Genomic DNA, 17,045 nt, shown 5'->3' with positions numbered 1-17,045 from the left:
CCGCTGAGGTCAAGATCTTGAAGATCTTGGTTATGTTAATTTTGATTTTGCTATTAAGATTTATTTATTGAATCATTACCTTTTAGGGATGGGGGGGGAGCTTCTGGGGCACATCAGAGTTCTAGGGAGTTACTTGTGGCTGATCCTGGTAGGATCCTGATAGTGCATTGTTCCCCAAGCAACTCTGGACGCAACCCTGGTTTGTCCAGTCCTCCCCCAAGCCCAGTGTACAATATTTCATTCTTCTAACTATAGAATGAATGAATGTGCCATAATAAAAATGTATCTTAATTTCATTTACACTAAGTAGTGAGCAAACATTTGCGTAAAATCTGCCAACTAGAAGAATTTTGAAAGTATTATATTTAAATTCTAAAAGTATTATGTTTTAAAGATTTTTAAAAATATTTTATTTTTATTTGCCTTTGCACATCAGGTATGCCATTGCATTGGCCTTAAGAGAAAAACAGCGTGTGATATTTACAAGTCCAATTAAAGCTCTGAGTAACCAGAAGTATCGTGAAATGTATGAAGAATTTCAAGATGTTGGTCTGATGACTGGAGATGTTACTATTAATCCTACAGCATCTTGTCTTGTTATGACCACAGAGGTAATTTACGTGATGTCTCTTTTAAAAAAAAATTCAGTGTGTCTGTTAATTTAGAACATCCATTGTTTGATTATTCTTTCTAAATTTGAAAACAGCAATTTGTGCCAGTAGATAACTTGAAAGTGTTATAATCGTATATATAAGTTTAGTCAAAACCTACACATGTTTCTATTACATGTATATGCAATTTTTCATTAAGCATTTTCAAAGACTTAGTGTCTGACAGTAATTTAATGTCTAATTAGTGTCTATTTAGTGTCTGACAGTATTTTGATGATACTGCTTATATAGCCAACTACTTTGGTAATACTACTTATAGCCAAGTAGTATGTTGTATATAGGTACCACAGTTCCTTTATCTAGTCATCTGTTCTTGGACACTTTGGTTGTTTTCATATTTTGGCTATTGTACATAGTTCTGCAATGAACACAGGAGTGAAAATGTCTTTTCTCAATAAAGTTTTTTGAGTCTTTGGACTAGATGCTGACAGGTAGAATTGTTATATCACATAGAAGCTCAATTGCAAGTTTTTTGAGAAATCTTCAATAGGATATGAGGCACTGCAGCAGGATGAAAGAGGCCAAAGGGCGGGAATAGTGGGAAGATGGTGATGGAAAGCCGACACTCAGGTGGAGGTTGTGGCACTGGAATATTCTGTGCATGAAACCCTACCATGTCCTTCCCACCCCGCTGAGGCTGAGAGTTGAACTATGGCTCCGTGCCCCCCCTGCCCCCTCCCAGGGAAGGGGTGTCTGTCTCTTCCACCTTCTCCCCGCAGCATGGTGGCCTCTGCCTCAGAGCTTATTGGACAGCCCGGTATGAGCCGGCCGTGATGGGGCAACTGCAGCCTCATGGGATGGGGGACGGAACCCGCCGTCCTTCCCGCCCCACTGAGGCCGAGAGTTGCCCCCTACGAGCGGCTCTCTGGCATGGCCGTGGCCCATGAGCACACAAACCAGTCTCATAACTATGCAGCTTTTGGCAGAAATCCCTCCAGACTTAATTAGTAAAATATCAGAAATCCAAAATCTCTGACATCATATGGTCTTCATAACCAGTTATTTCACAGTGCCTTTTCAGCAGGTCTGATTGTTGGGGGAAAATTCCAAATAATAATGGTGCATCTTTTGTTGAAATAATGTAATCAAAGTAAAGAGAGTTAAGTGGAAATCAGTTGCCTCACAGGCATGGGGAGAGGTGGGATGGGGGGTATATTAGGGTTCTTGGTGGTGGAAAATAAGCACTGGTGAAAGGAATGTGTGTTTGATCATTGTATGACCGAGACTTAAACCTGAAAGCTTTGTAACTTTTCTCATGGTGATTCAATAAATATGTTTTAAAAAAAAGAAGAAATCCTACCATTATCAGTATTATAAATCACCATGCAGAAAATATTTTTTTTTTTAAATAAAGCACAGCTTTGGCTATTAAAAAAAAAACGATCTCACAGTTTGGATCGTGGGTTAATGTAGTAAATATTAGGAAGCAGCTTTATATTCAAGATGTATACACATATAGGGGTGATGATATTGTTGCCATGGATTATATCAGATCATTACTAATTTGTCTAGCTTTATAAAAAGTAATCTTATTTGGTTAATAAATTATATTTGAGATATGTAACTTTCTGGAATTATTTTAATGTTTCCATGAAAGAATTTCTAAAATTCCTTGTTAGAAGAGATTTTGTTATATGCAAATTTGGAATTCTTTTTTGTTTGTTTGTTTTGAAGATTTTGAGAAGTATGCTCTACAGAGGTTCTGAAGTTATGCGAGAAGTTGCTTGGGTCATATTTGATGAAATTCATTACATGAGAGATTCAGGTATGTATGTTATGTTGTTGAGATGTGTACTTTGTATTTTCCTTAAAGTTGGCATTAGGAATTTTTAGCAGATAATTGGTGCTTTTTTTTGTTTGTTTAAATTTTTATGCAGGTCGAGTTCTAGTAAACTTAATTTGTGTACAACCTGTATTTCTAGTAGAATTTTACTCAACTACCATTACCTTTATACATGATAACTTTTGCTGAGTGAGAGGTTTTATTTTCATTTAAACAAAATACTAAGTTAATCTTTGATTATTGTGAAAGCAATACAATTGCAGTTGTACAAAATTTCCAATTTGGAACAGGGTATGGATTTTAAAATTGCTCCTTTATTGATTTATTTTGGGAAAAACCCTCAAACTGATATTTTTGGGATTCTTTCCCATTTAGTAAATTAACAACTTAAAGAGTTTTGTTCATCAAATTTTTCTAAAGATTGAAGATCATTTGGATGTAGGTTGCTTGATGAATAATAATGGTATTTCTTTTAAATTTGTTGCTATAACTATACAGACTTTAATTGCAGTTTCTCAGTGTGAAACGGAAATACTATTTCCATTATCTTGGAACTTTTACTAGGTTTTAAAAAGGATTCAGTGTGCTCTTTGAAGCCTATTTCAAAGAACATTGTTTTTACAGTGATTTGGTCCAGGGTTACTCAACCTTCTGACCCTTGGCCCCCTCGTGTCTTGAAAATTTATTCAGTTTTCACCTGTTATTGAAGTATCCTGGAGACCCAGAGGAAGCACATATGTCCCCCAGTTGAGAAATGTTAAGGTTTAGTCACTTTCTTTTGGATAAAATCATGGTAAGGATTACTATAGTTTTCAGTATGGTTTTGTTCCTAAACCATATGGTTTTGTTCCTAAACCAATCCTTGGGTGCAGTGATCTGTATTTCTAATTTTAAACTCATGAATAAAATGACACTGAATTCTAAGGCATATTTATTTTTTTCAGAACGTGGTGTAGTATGGGAGGAAACTATTATTTTGCTTCCTGATAATGTCCACTATGTCTTTCTTTCGGCTACTATTCCGAATGCTCGTCAGTTTGCTGAATGGATTTGCCATTTACATAAACAGGTATTTTTTTTCTTTTTCGATTCACTGTAGCACTGTCTCCTGTTGTTCATCGATTTGCTCGAGCGGGCTCAGTAGCGTCTCCATTTTGAGACTTCTTGTTACTGTGTTTGGCATATTGAATACGTCACAGGGAGCTTGCCAGATTTTGCCGTGCGGGCGAAATTCTCTCGGTAGCTTGCCAGGCTCTCCGAGAGGAGCAGAGGAATCGAACCCGGCTCAGCCGGACTGGCTGCGCACAAGGCAAACGCCCTACCGCTGTGCTATCGCTCCATGGTGGCCTAGAGGTTAGGATTCAGTGCTCTCTGGATCTTCTGGAGCCCACTCCAAACTGCTACTTCAGTGAGGCTTTGAAAAAACCTCTGTTGGGCAAAACAACTGCATTTAACCTCGGCCAGTCTTTTGTATGTACAGCTCTATAAGATTAGAAATATCTTTATGGTATCACCAATCTTGGGTATGGGCCCAAGTATTATTAAAGCTCAGATCACATATTTGACTCTGATTAGGGAGTTGGTAAAATAGCACAGCGGGTAGGGCGTTCACCTTACACGCGGCCAACATGGCCGACCCGAGTTCGATTCCTCCGCCCCTCTCGGAGAGCCCGGCAAGCTACCGAGAGTATTCGATATGCCAGACACAGTAACAACAAAGTCTCCAATGGGCCCGCTTACTTACTGGGCCCGCTTGAGCAAGGAGTTGGTAAAATTGAACAGATAGTGTGAGTTGATAGATCCTCTTCCCCCCCCCCCCCCACACATTTTCTCTTGCCTGGTTTTTAAGGTTTATTTATTTTGGTTTTTGAAGTAGTAAATAAAAAATTTATTTCCCCAGGTTCTCAAAGACACATCAAAATACAAAATTATTTTGAAGCAATAAAATTTTATAAATTTATTTTTTTTCACAGCCTTGTCATGTAATCTACACAGATTACAGGCCTACTCCATTGCAACACTACATTTTTCCAGCAGGGGGAGACGGCTTGCATCTTGTGGTTGATGAAAATGTAAGTGCAATTTTTATTCTTTCATCTATGTCAAATTTTGTTGGTTCTACTTGCTTTTTCTTTTAAAAAAATAAATTCTATAAGTACTTTTATTATAGTATAAGTTTCCAGAGTAATGTGTTTATTAAAATTATTTTTAAGATTTTAGATTTTTATTTTATAATTTTTTTGTTTTGGGCTTTACCCGCCAGTGCTGAAAGCAGTTCATACTAAAATTGTTTTAGGAATAGTGTTCAAACACCAATCCTGCCACCAGTGTCCCCGAGGTACCTGTCATCCCCCAGCAAGCCCCCTATCAAGGGGCATTTAACAAATCTATTTCCTATTGCTTGCTCCAACAAAACTTAAAGCGCAATTTTAGTATGAACTGCTTTATGATTCACACTGACTTAATTTCATTTCTTTTTTTTTTTTGGCCCCCCTGGCTGGCATATCACAAATTTATTTCATATTACATAAAAGGATGGCAAGTAGAATTATTAGAGAATAGATCAATAAAATTTTGTGATGATTAATTACTCTGTTTTTAACATTTCTTAATCTTAAGAGGTTATTAGTGAGTATATTCAGTACCAAAGGATGGGTAAATAAAGAAACATTAATCCTAAAAATAACTCATTTACCAAATATAAAATAACTAATGACCAGAAAACATTGCTTTGTTGTTTAATTTGCAATATATAGTTTGCTTTAAAACTTTTGACTTTTATTGGTCTCGGTTTTCTTGGTCTTATTTATATATATATGTTAGTAATAGCCTTTTTAATATTCAGCTGAACAGAATTTTTGTTTTTCTTATGCCTGAATTAGATTTCCATTTCTTTCCAAATATTTTGTTTATTTTTTTGGCTTTGGAACCACACCTGATAGTGCTCAGGGAATGTTTTTAACTCTGTGCTAAGGAATGACCTCTAATGATATTCTACGGGGGTTCCTGTATGGTACTAGGGATGTCAATGGTGGCCGATAGGCTGCAACTCCTATATTATTTCTTTGGCCCTTTTACCAGTATTTTCTTTTTTGTAAACCGTTTTATTAAAAGAAATTTACTGTGAGAAGTGTGAGGGCAGAGAAGGAAAAGTTGTGTTCAAGAAAGAACATAGGCTTCTCTAGATGGAAAACTGTTTTCAATATTTTTTAGTTTTCTGGATGTGTTTCAGGTCCTTAAGTTTTCAGGTTCTTGGTTTTGCTTTACCCAATTTTTTTACCGTTTATTACCTCTTGCAACATATTTTAAAGTTATTTTATTGACCTTTGTTAATATTTTTTTGTCATTTGAGCAAGCTTTGTTTTGAGATATGTATTATGTATTTTGAGATGTATAATGATTAAATACTAGTGAAGTTACATAGAGAAATTTCTTTGATTCCAGGGCGACTTCAGGGAGGATAATTTCAATACTGCAATGCAAGTACTTCGAGATGCAGGTGATTTGGCAAAAGGAGATCAGAAGGGGCGGAAAGGAGGAACAAAAGGTAATTTTGAACTTTCTTTTGAGAGAATTTTATATCTTTTGACTGTTCAAATTGCACTTTTAATTTTTTATTTAACATTTTATCAGGTTGCTGTGTGAGATTTATAGTATGTGATCAAATTACGTGAACAAAGGTTGTTTTCTATTTTTCTGTATGAAATTTGTTCTGGTGCACATTATTTTTATTTTTTAATATTATAAAGTAGATCACAATATTTGATTACATAGTATATAATTTGATTAAATATTTATTTAGTATTCACACACCAATCTCACTACTATTACACCTTCTCACCACCATATTTCGGATGTTTCCATCCCAAACTCCAGACTCTGCCCCAAAGCAAAACCAAAATAATATAGTTTGTAAAAGTTTCCTTCGAGGAAAGAGTGTGAAGATTGTTGTATTTCACTGAGGGAGATCACATGTTGTTAAAGGTTGAGCCTTGTGTGCTTTTATATATGTGTGTGTGTATCTGTAAAAAAAAATATACATTTCCCTCTAAGATTGGTTGCTCCTACTCTGAACCCCATCAAATGGGGTACAATACTCTTGGAGCATGGGTGGGGTGTGTGGTATGAAGTGTCACGCGGTGGCCGTGTGGTCCAGGAATAGGTTCATTCGCGGGGGGAGCTCTGCCCGAGCGAGTGGTGAGCTGCTGTGACCAAGGCGGCGGTTGAGTTGTGGAGGTTTTGGCTGCGGGGCTGGGTCCCTTGGGGTGGAGAAGGGGTCTCACACCCGCCACCCTCTAAGGCACCGCGAATGGAACAGCCTGGTGTGGGATCTGGGCACATTCTTTTCTGTTTGTTTTTGGGCCACACTGGCAGGTGTTGGACAAAAGTAAGCTTTAGGGCTTGAGGAACTTCAGATGGCACCCAGGCCTGGCATCTGTCAGGCAGGCGCCTTGCCTGCTGTACTCTCTCTTCAGCTCCTCTGGTTGACTTCTTTGACTTAAATGGTCTCCAGGTTTATCCCTTTTGTATGCGTATTAGTACTTTATTCCTTTTTATGGTGAAGTAGTATTCTATTGCACAAATAGTACTACATTCATTTGTTTGATGGAAACTTGAGTTGTTTCCATTTTTTGATTGTAGCTTGTTTGCACAGCGGGTAGGGCGTTTGCCTTGCACCCGGCCAACCCAGGTTCGATTCCTCCACCCCTCTTGGAGAGCCCGGCAAGCTACCGAGAGTATCTAGCCCGCACGGCAGAGCCTGGCAAGCTACCCGAGATGTATTCAATATGCCAAATGCAGTAACAACAAGTCTCAAAGTGGAGACATTACTGGCCCGCTCTAGCAGATCGATGAACAACAGGAGGACAGTGTTTGTTTGAATTCCACACCATTACCAAATTTGTGACTGAAAATGCCTTTTTATTTTATTATTGGTGCCTATTAAAGCACAAAAGTTTTAGTTTTGATGAAATTCAATTTATCAGATTACTTTTTCGCTTCTCTTTTGGGGATTATGTATTAGAATACCTACGAAAGTAATTATTTTCATGTATATTTAAGGAATTTTGTATTTTTTAATTTTGCATTCAGCTATGTAATTCTTTCTGTTTGTTTTGGGGTCTACACTTGGCCATGTTCAGAAATCACTCCTGGTGGGATCTGGACCATTCCAAGGGATTGAACTGGGTGGGCCATGTACAAAGCAAACACCCTACCTGCTATACTGTGTGTCTCTGGCCTAGTTCTGGAATTCATTTTATGTTAATTTTTGGATATGACTTATATTCTCTTGACAGGACCATCAAACGTATTCAAGATTGTGAAGATGATTATGGAAAGGAATTTTCAACCGGTGATTATTTTCAGTTTTAGTAAGAAAGATTGTGAAGCCTATGCACTTCAAATGACCAAATTAGATTTCAATACAGGTACTGTATTATTTCAGTATAGTTTTTTGCTAGGTGAAATGAGTGTAAATATATTCCTGCTAAAACATTGTATGTTAAATTGAATATGAATTCACCCTGCTTTCCTCAGTGGTGGATAATAAAAATGCCTGTTCCCTGTAATTGTTAGACTTAAAAATATGTAAAACAGTGGTTATTTTCTTCTCATTTTATCTGCTAGATAGTCTTTAAAGGTAGCACGTTTTATTAAGTAATTGCACAGTAACTTTCCTATGTTTTGCCATCTTTATTAAGTACTAATTTTGGATGCGTTTTCTTTGCAATGTGTAAAATTTGATATTTCTGACTCATTAGGTTTTTGTTTTCTTGCATTTGCTTAGATGAGGAAAAGAAGATGGTTGAAGAAGTATTCAGTAATGCAATTGACTGCTTGTCTGACGAAGATAAAAAGCTCCCTCAGGTTTGTATTTAATATCTCCACTCCAAGTGAAATATTAGTATTGTTACATAGCATTTCTTGTTTTGTTACTATGTTGCTCTGTTTGCATAATATAATAAATATTTACATTGTACTATGAAATGGTGTCTAATTAAAATTCTTGGGAAAGATAGCAGGAGGAAAGATTTGCTTCCGGAAGTTTTCTCGAAAGTTACTGTGTGTGGAAATTACTGCTTCTGTTCCTAAAACTAAAAGTTTTTTGGTAGTTTTAGGTCACAAGATTTCTTGATTTATTAAAAGTACCAAACCAGCAGAGCAAATCTAATGAAAATGTATTTAGTGAGGAACTTAGCATCTATTTTGCTTTGGTGCAGTGACTTTATTTTGGTAGGAGCCCTCCCAAGCAGTGCTTAGACATAATTTGGCCAACTGGGCTGATGGCTTAAGGCTAGGACATGAAGATGCTTGGAGCCACATGGCTAGCTCAGTGGGGGCCCCCCAGGGCCACACCCCATTTTACTGGAGGCCTTCAGGACTACTCCCAATAATGTTCTAGAGGCATGTTATATTGGGATCAAATGTGATAGGTAGCTCCTTAATCTCTATGGTATTTCCCAGCATCAAATCCAATAAGTTTTCCCTTTGATTATTGAAATAGATTAGGGGTTCTAAAAGATATGATGTCTGTGTCCCACTCTGAGTAGGCCTGATTTAATTGACCTGGTGTGTGTCCTGATCATTATAATCTTTAAAATCTCCTCAAGTGATTCTACTGTGTGTCTAAACATGAGAACTACCTCTTTAGAGTGTTGTTTAGTAAGGTACACCTTACTCCTATACTCTCTCTCTGTTCCTTAAGTGCACTTTAAATATGCTTTGTGTTTTATATTTCTTTATTGTTTAAATTGACCAGTAGTTTTTGTTTTGTTGGTTTTTTTTGGGTGGGGCCACACCTGGCAGTACTCGGGGGTTAATCCTAGCTCTACACTCAGGAATCACTCATGGCTCAGGGGACCATATAGGATGCCTGGGATCGAACCCAGGTCGGTTGTGTGCAAGGCAAGCCCTTGCCTTACTTGCTGTACTATCTCTCTGGCCCCTAAGTTCACCAGTATTTTTAAAATTTGTTTTGTGCATGATTTTTACCCTTGTGACTGACATCTTTTGATGATGTAACGGTTAAAATTTGTTTTGTGCAGATAGTCTTTACCCTTGTAACATTTCTTTTGAAGATGAAATAATGGAAAATTTGAATGAGACAGCAATGTACATTTAAACATTTATTTAAAACGTGCCTTTTGTATAGAAAATAAGAGAATTGTGTTGTATAATTTAATCCGTGAGGATATGGGTTTGATTTGTTTATTTCTATCTTCAAAGATTATGCAGCATGTCTCTAAAAACCATTCTTAATTTTTCTTGCTTTAACATGTTAAAATTCTCTTATTACTGAAATTAAATTCTAATCATAGGTTGAACATGTACTTCCTCTTCTCAAGCGGGGAATTGGTATTCACCATGGTGGTTTACTTCCTATTTTGAAAGAAACTATAGAAATTCTCTTTTCTGAAGGATTGATAAAGGTATGCTTTTATTTTTATTTATTATGCTCTAGAATTTTATGTGAGCAGATAAATCATTGAGAATACTGTTTAAAGGTAGCTCTGTGTGTGTGTGTGTGTGTGTGTGTGTGTGTGTGTGTGTGTATACACAAATTTAGATAACTACTATTTCGGTGACTATAATTGCACATTCCTTTTTACTTAAGCCATACAACCTTTTTCATATGTATAAACATGTCACTGTCACTGTCTTTCTGTTGTTCATCAATTTGTTCAAGTGGGCCCAGTAACGTCACCATTGTGAGACTTGTTACTGTGTTTGGCATATCAAATCCATCACGGGTAGCTTGCCAGGCCTATGTATGTTGTATTGTGTGTGTGTATTTGACCTTTGGAGCATATCCTGTGTGTGTGTTTGACTTTTGGAGCATATCCTGTGGTGCTCAGGGCTTATTCCTGGTCTGTGCTCAGGGATCATGCCTGGTGAAGCTGAGGACCCTGAAGGGGTCCCCAGGAGTAGTCGGGTTGGTGTATGCAAGGCAGTCACCCTACCTTCTGTACTATATTTTTAATCCATGTTTTGTTTTAAATTAGGTTCTCTATGGAATAACTTAGGTATTTGATTTTTACATGTGTATGTATATATGTATATTTTTATACTACCGCTTATATTTATATTACTATTTATATCATAGTCCTCATAAGACCTTACTGCTCTGGTAGTCCTCCCTATCAGAGTGGATCAACTGGGCATTAGCTGCATCTCTCTATCCCCTGTTTGAATTTTATAACTAAAATTACCACTTATATTTTTTAACTAGAACTTAAATGGAGATTCAAGCTTGGGAATATAGCTCAGCAGAATACTTCATTCCCCAGCAACACACATAAGCATACACACAAGCACACGCACATACAAATAACAAAATTTTTTAATTTTCAAATTGAAAAAATTTAAGTGGATCTTTACAAACTAAAATGTAGAATTTATTTAGAATTTATCTAGAATTCATGTAACTTCTAAGCACAGCTGGGTACTAAGCCCCTGAGTACTTCTGGGTGTTAAAATAGGACATTAGTATCACTGTATCACTGTCATCCCATTGTTCATCGATTTACTTGAGCGGGCGCCAGTAACATCTCCATTCGTCCCAGCCCTGAGATTTTAGCAGCCTTTCTTTACTCATCTTTCCCAACGCTGCCTTATTGGAGGTTCTTTCAGGGTTAGGGGAATGAGGCCCGTTATGTTTCTGTTTTTGGCATATGGAATACAGCATGGGTAGCTTGCCAGGCTCTGCTGTGGGGGTGGGATACTCGGAGCCTCATGCATGAGTGAATTCCCATGGAACCCAGGTAGTGCGGAACTTTGTGACCTTGGACTCTGGGCTCAGTGGGACCCGGGAGCAGAGATCCTCTGCCTGCTTCCCCCAGTCTCCTAGTGACCCAGGGATCACACCCATAAGGCACATCCCGCTGGCACCAGATAATCTCATCCTCCGCCCTCCAGAACTCAAGGCTGTTTCTTTGGGAGGCAGTATTAAATGAGGCCCCCATAACCATGCCACCGGACTCTGCGCCAGGCTGTTTTCATTCCGGGTGCTCCAGAGGGGGGCGGGTGAGAGCCCTCCTTGCCCCCAAGGGACCCGGCCCTGGCAGTTGACCTCCACTACCCAACCGCTGCCACGCTCCAGGCCGCTTTCCACACGCTCAGGCTGAGCCTCACACATGAGTAAACATATTCCTGGACCGACACATCATAAGACACTCCGTACCCATTTTCCATAATTACCACACCATATTTGATGGGGTTCAGACAGTAGGCAACAAATCATAGAGGGAAATATATGTATGTATGTATGTATGTATGTATGTCTCTCAGAGGACATTAGTATAAGCAATAATTAAAAAATAATTTAAGGCCTATCTGTCTTTATTTTCTAGAAATATCTCCTAAAGTTCATACAAATTAAAAGTAGTGTTTTGGGATTGAGAGTATAGTTTGAGCCACACCCACTCAGTTCAAAACTTATTTCTGGCTGTGCTCTATGCACCATATATAGTGTTGGGAATTTGAACTGGTTTCAGCTGTGTACAAGGCAAGTGCCTTAACCCTGTAAATTTGTCTGGCCCATAATCATGATTTAAAAAAATATAGATGAATAGTTCTGTTGATTAAATGTATTTTAGGTATTATTGATGACAAATTTAGATTATTAGTATTTCAGTGGCTTTAATTGCACACTCTTTTTTACTTAACCATACAACTTTTTTTAATGTGATAAAGTTTTGGTTAAAGTCTTAGAAATGAACATTAAGGACCACTAATTCTGGTGAATCACTTTCATTACTTTAAGAACCACTGAGTCTAAGAGCCATTTAGACTGATCTACCCTCAGACACCCTAAAGGTGAATTGTCTTTAGAAATCAGTGAAAAAGCCAGGATTCTGACTGTGTTTAGAAAAGTTTTCTGCCACGCCTAATGTTATATCCATTAGGCTAGCAGTGTTTTCTCCAAGTTGCTGCCGCTGAATTTAAGAAAGGCTTTTCCCTGAATTAAATTCCTTGAGTGCAAGGGGCTTTCAAGATTATTTAATAGTCATATAAAAATATGCTTAGAAATGTAAATTTCTCTTGTATTTTTAGTCTCATTAAAAACTATCACTGTCATTGTCCTCCCGTTGTTCATTGATTTGCTTGAGCAGGCCCAGTAACGTCTCCATTGTGACACTTGTTACGGTGTTTGGCATATCGAATACATCATGGGGAGCTTACCAGGCTTTGCCATGTGGGCGAGATACTCTTGATAGCTTACTGGGCTCTCCAAGAGGGGTGGAGAAATCGAACCTGGGTCGGCCAGGTCGGCCAGGTGCAAGGCAAGCCGGCCACCTGCTGTGCTATCGCTCCAACCCATTAAAAACTAATTTTTAAAAATAATATATATTTTAATTGAATCACCATGAATTACAGAGTCACAAAGTTACTCATGATTAAGTTTCATGTATACAATGCTCCGACACTAATCACAACCACTGTTAGCTTCCTTTCACCAATATCCTCCATTTCCTTCTTACCCTCAGCCTGCCACTATGGTAGGCACATCTTCCCTCTACCATTGTACTAGTATTCCCTTCCCTAACTTATACCCCTACCCATAACCCAGTGGCACGCTTCCTACTGAAGACTACTTCTCATGCTCTTGTTTCTATTGTCTCTGGGCACTTTTTACTTCCCTGCTGTGTTTCTTTATATCCCACATATGAGAGATACCATTTTGTGTCTCTCCCTCTGAAGAACTTCATTTTGTGTGATACTCTGCAGATTTATCCACATAGCAGCAAGTTACATGACTTCATAGCCAAGTAAAGGTAAGGTAAAGGCCCTCCCGTTGATCGTCGATTTGCTCGAGCGGGCCCAGTAACGTCTCCATTGGAGACTTTGTTGTTACTGTGTCTGGCATATCGAATACTCTCGGTAGCTTGCCGGGCTCTCCGAGAGGGGCGGAGGAATCGAACTCGGGTCGGCCATGTTGGCCGCTTGTAAGGCGAGCGCCCTACCCGCTGTGCTATCGCTCCAGCCTCATAGCCAAGTAGTATTGTGTATATGTACCAGGGTTTGTTTATTCAATCGTCTGTTCTTGGGCACTTGGATTGTTTCCAAATTCTTGCTGTTAGCACTGCAGTGAACATCAGGGTACAGATATCTTTTCTGCATTGTGCTTTTGGACCTGTGAGTTATATTCCAAGAAACAGCATTGCTGGATACTGTGGAAGCCAAATTTCTTTTTTTTTGTTTGTTTTTGAGGAATTTCCATATTGTCTTACCAAAAAGGCTGAACCAGTCAACATTCCCACCAGTACTGAATGAAAAGCAATCCTTTTTCCCTACATCTTTGCCAGCAATGTTTTTTGTTCTTTTTGATGTGTGCCAGTCTCTCTGATGTGAGGTGATATATCATTGCTTTGATTTGTATTTCCCTGATGAAAGTAATTCATGTATTTGCATGTGGAAAATTACAAAATCTGTTTCTAGTTTTTGGGTCACACGTTGGTGTTCTGGGATTACTCCTGCTTGATACTTGGGAGTCATTCCTCATGTTTCTCAGGGAATCTTGTGGTGCTGGAAATTGAACACACACCTCCTATATGCAAAGCACTTCAGCTCTCAAGTTACTGTTCTGGCCCTATAAAACTTATTTTAGGTGAAATATGCTTAATTGTGTAATTATTCATTTATTTAGGCCTTGTTTGCTACAGAGACTTTTGCTATGGGCATTAATATGCCAGCAAGAACTGTCTTATTTACAAATGCCCGAAAATTTGATGGAAAAGACTTCCGATGGGTAAGTCAGATTATTCATATATTGTGATCATTTTTATCTCTGTTTTGTGTAAGGTGATTTTTGACCCTTGTAATTCTAAACGTTTTTTACTTCTGAATGCTTAAAAGAACTTACCACTCACAAGATTCATTGAAGGCTCAGATCTGGATCCTTTCTGTTTCTAGGATATAAATGTAATGGTGTAGGTATAACATTTATATAACAATTGTTATTTATATAACAAGTGTAGCATAAATGTTATGTTTACATTATTACAATTTATATCGTTCTTTAATCAAAAACAAACTTTCTTTGCATATGAAAAAGTTTTATGTGCTGATGGTTTGAAATGTGTTAACACATTTTAAATAAATGCAGAACTTTTATTTGTGTGTGTGTGAAGTGGAGCTTGGGACAGAGACTGCCACATCAGGTGGTACGCAGGGCTTACTCCTGACTCTACTCAGGGATCACTCCTGGCTGTGCTGGGGAACATAGAAGGTGCTGGGGATTGAACCCAGGTTGTCCACTTGCTTTGGGTGGTTGTAGCTCACTGATTCTAAAAATCAGATTTGCACATAATGCCTTTCTTAAATTAGAAATTAAGATGGGAGGTCAGAAAGCAGCACTGCAGCCACCCTGAGGTGGTAGCACTTGCATGCCCTGAGCCCACACTATCGTGTGTTCTGGGAGTAGCCAGCCAAACACCTAGTCAACCTGGAGTAGAAGCTGGCTCCACCCAGAGATCCAAAGATTAGAGTAGTGGTCCCTCTAAGCTAAAACTGCTTGCCCCACCCACCTCAGTAGAACAACTCCAGAGATCTCCCTAGCAGGGGGGAGAACTCTCAGAGTGAAGGGGGAAGGACACATGCCCACACTACAGAAGGAACCATGGTAAAGCAGGTAGAACCCCATCACGAATAGTGAGCAAAGATTGTAATCCTGAGGACTCAGTAATATCCATTTGTATAATCTCTCTGAAAAGGAATTCATAATGGAAATGCTTAGGATGTTCTACAAGCTCAAAGAAGCAGTGGAATGGTTAGCCAACAAAAGAAGAGGATATGCTCTGGAAAGAAAGATGGCGGCCGCACGGGAGCCTTGTGGAAAGCGGGTTTGAGCCGGGCTCGGGGGAGCGGCGGGGACCTCATGGGAAGGGGGGCTTTGTGGGCCGTCCCCCACGCCCCACCGAGGTCGCCAGCTGCCCCCCACGAGCGGCTCTCCGGCACGGCCACGGCCCCGGAGGCACAAGGACTTAGCACAGAGAACCAGCCGCTTGGAGCAGAAAAGCAAATGGACTTGTGTTGATCCGCACCACCAAGCCGGCCCGGAGGGGGAAGGGCGTTGACCGGCCCGCCCGCTCCTCTCTGGAAAGAAAGATGGCGGCCGCATGGGAGCCTTGTGGAAAGCAGGTTTGAGCCGGGCTCGGGGGAGCGGCGGGGACCTCATGGGAAGGGGGGCTTTGTGGGCCGTCCCCCACGCCCCACCGAGGTCGCCAGCTGCCCCCCACGAGCAGCTCTCCGGCACGGCCACGACTCCAGGGCACAGAAACCAATCTCTTAACTAGCTAACTTTTAATAGAAATTCTTCCAGGGTCAATAAGTAAAATAGCAGAAATTCAAAACCGCGCGGCCGCTATCGCGGCCACGCGACATCATTTTATTCTTAAACCAAGTTGTAGAAAGCAAATCATTTCACAACGCTGTTTCAGCAGGTCTGATTGGGGGGGGGGGGGGTGGGTCGTAAACTCTAAACAATAATTGTGCATCTTCTATCGAAATAATCTATCTAGTCAAAGTAGATAGAGTATTAACTAGAACTCATCTGCCTCACAAGAATTGGGAGGGGTGGGAGGTGGGGGTCTATTGGGGTTCGGGGTTAAAAATGAGTATTGGTAAAGGGAAATGTGTTCGGCATCTACATGACTGAGACCTAAACCCGAAAGCTCTGTAACTTTTCCCACAGTGATTCAATAAATAAATAAATTATATAAAAAAAAAAAGAAGAGGATATGAGAGCAAAAATGAGAAAACTACAAACAGAAATAACATAACTCAAAAATTGGGTAGGCAAAATAAATTCATTGGAAGACATTACCTGCAAAGTAACAGCTGCTGAGGACAGAATCAATGAACTCCAAGATGAGTTGCAGAAAACCTCCAGACTACATCAGAAGATGGAAAAAGATACAAAGATAGCCAACAGAATGGGAGAAATTATTTGCCCAGCACTCATCTGATAAGATATATAAGGCATTGGTAGAATTTTACAAGAGAAAAACATCCAGCCCCATTAAAAACTAGGAAGAAGAGATGGACAGAAACTTCCTTAAAGACCAAATACAAATGGCCAAAAGGCACATAAAAAATGCTCTGCACAACTAATCGGGGAGATGCAAATATAAATAATAAGAAAATGGAGAAGAAATATTTGCACATCTGGTTCCTTGCGAGACTGTCCACAATAGCCAAAATCTGAAAACGACCCAAGTGTCCAAGAATATAGATGATTGGATTAAAACACTCTGGTACATACACACAATGGAATATTACTAATCCATAAGGAAAGATAAAATCAAGCCCTAGAACAATAGTACGGAGTGAGGGTAGGATGTTACCTTGTACCAGCCAACCTTGGTTTGATCCCCAGCATCCCATATGGTCCCCTGAACTCTCCAGTAGTTCCTGAGCATAGAGCCAGGAGTAACTGAGCATTACCGAGTGTGAACCCCGCCACTATATATGTATACATAAATATATACATATATACATATATATGGCATATCTAATATGTCACGGGTACCTTGCCAGGTTTTGCCATGCGGGCGAGGTAACTCGGTAGCTTGCCGGGCTCTCCGAGGGGC

General features: G+C 39.3%; 1 protein-coding gene across 1 annotated transcript in view; it reads left to right on the top strand.

Annotated features, from left to right (window-relative positions):
* Positions 1-17,045, top strand: part of MTREX (Mtr4 exosome RNA helicase) — a 66,971-nt gene that overhangs the window by 12,787 nt on the left and 37,139 nt on the right. The window contains exons 6-14 of the mRNA XM_056112045.1: positions 437-611; positions 2,346-2,436; positions 3,399-3,523; positions 4,428-4,526; positions 5,899-6,001; positions 7,752-7,883; positions 8,243-8,322; positions 9,774-9,884; positions 14,102-14,203. Of these exons, the coding sequence (XP_055968020.1) occupies positions 437-611; positions 2,346-2,436; positions 3,399-3,523; positions 4,428-4,526; positions 5,899-6,001; positions 7,752-7,883; positions 8,243-8,322; positions 9,774-9,884; positions 14,102-14,203 (1,018 nt within the window). The remainder of the gene's footprint in view (positions 1-436; positions 612-2,345; positions 2,437-3,398; positions 3,524-4,427; positions 4,527-5,898; positions 6,002-7,751; positions 7,884-8,242; positions 8,323-9,773; positions 9,885-14,101; positions 14,204-17,045) is intronic.

Source organism: Sorex fumeus, unplaced genomic scaffold (assembly GCF_029834395.1).
Source record: "Sorex fumeus unplaced genomic scaffold, SorFum_2.1 ptg000015l, whole genome shotgun sequence".
NCBI classification, from domain to species: Eukaryota; Metazoa; Chordata; class Mammalia; order Eulipotyphla; family Soricidae; genus Sorex; species Sorex fumeus.
Note: the sequence above shows the minus strand (reverse complement) of the source record. Positions and strands in the feature narration are given on the sequence as shown.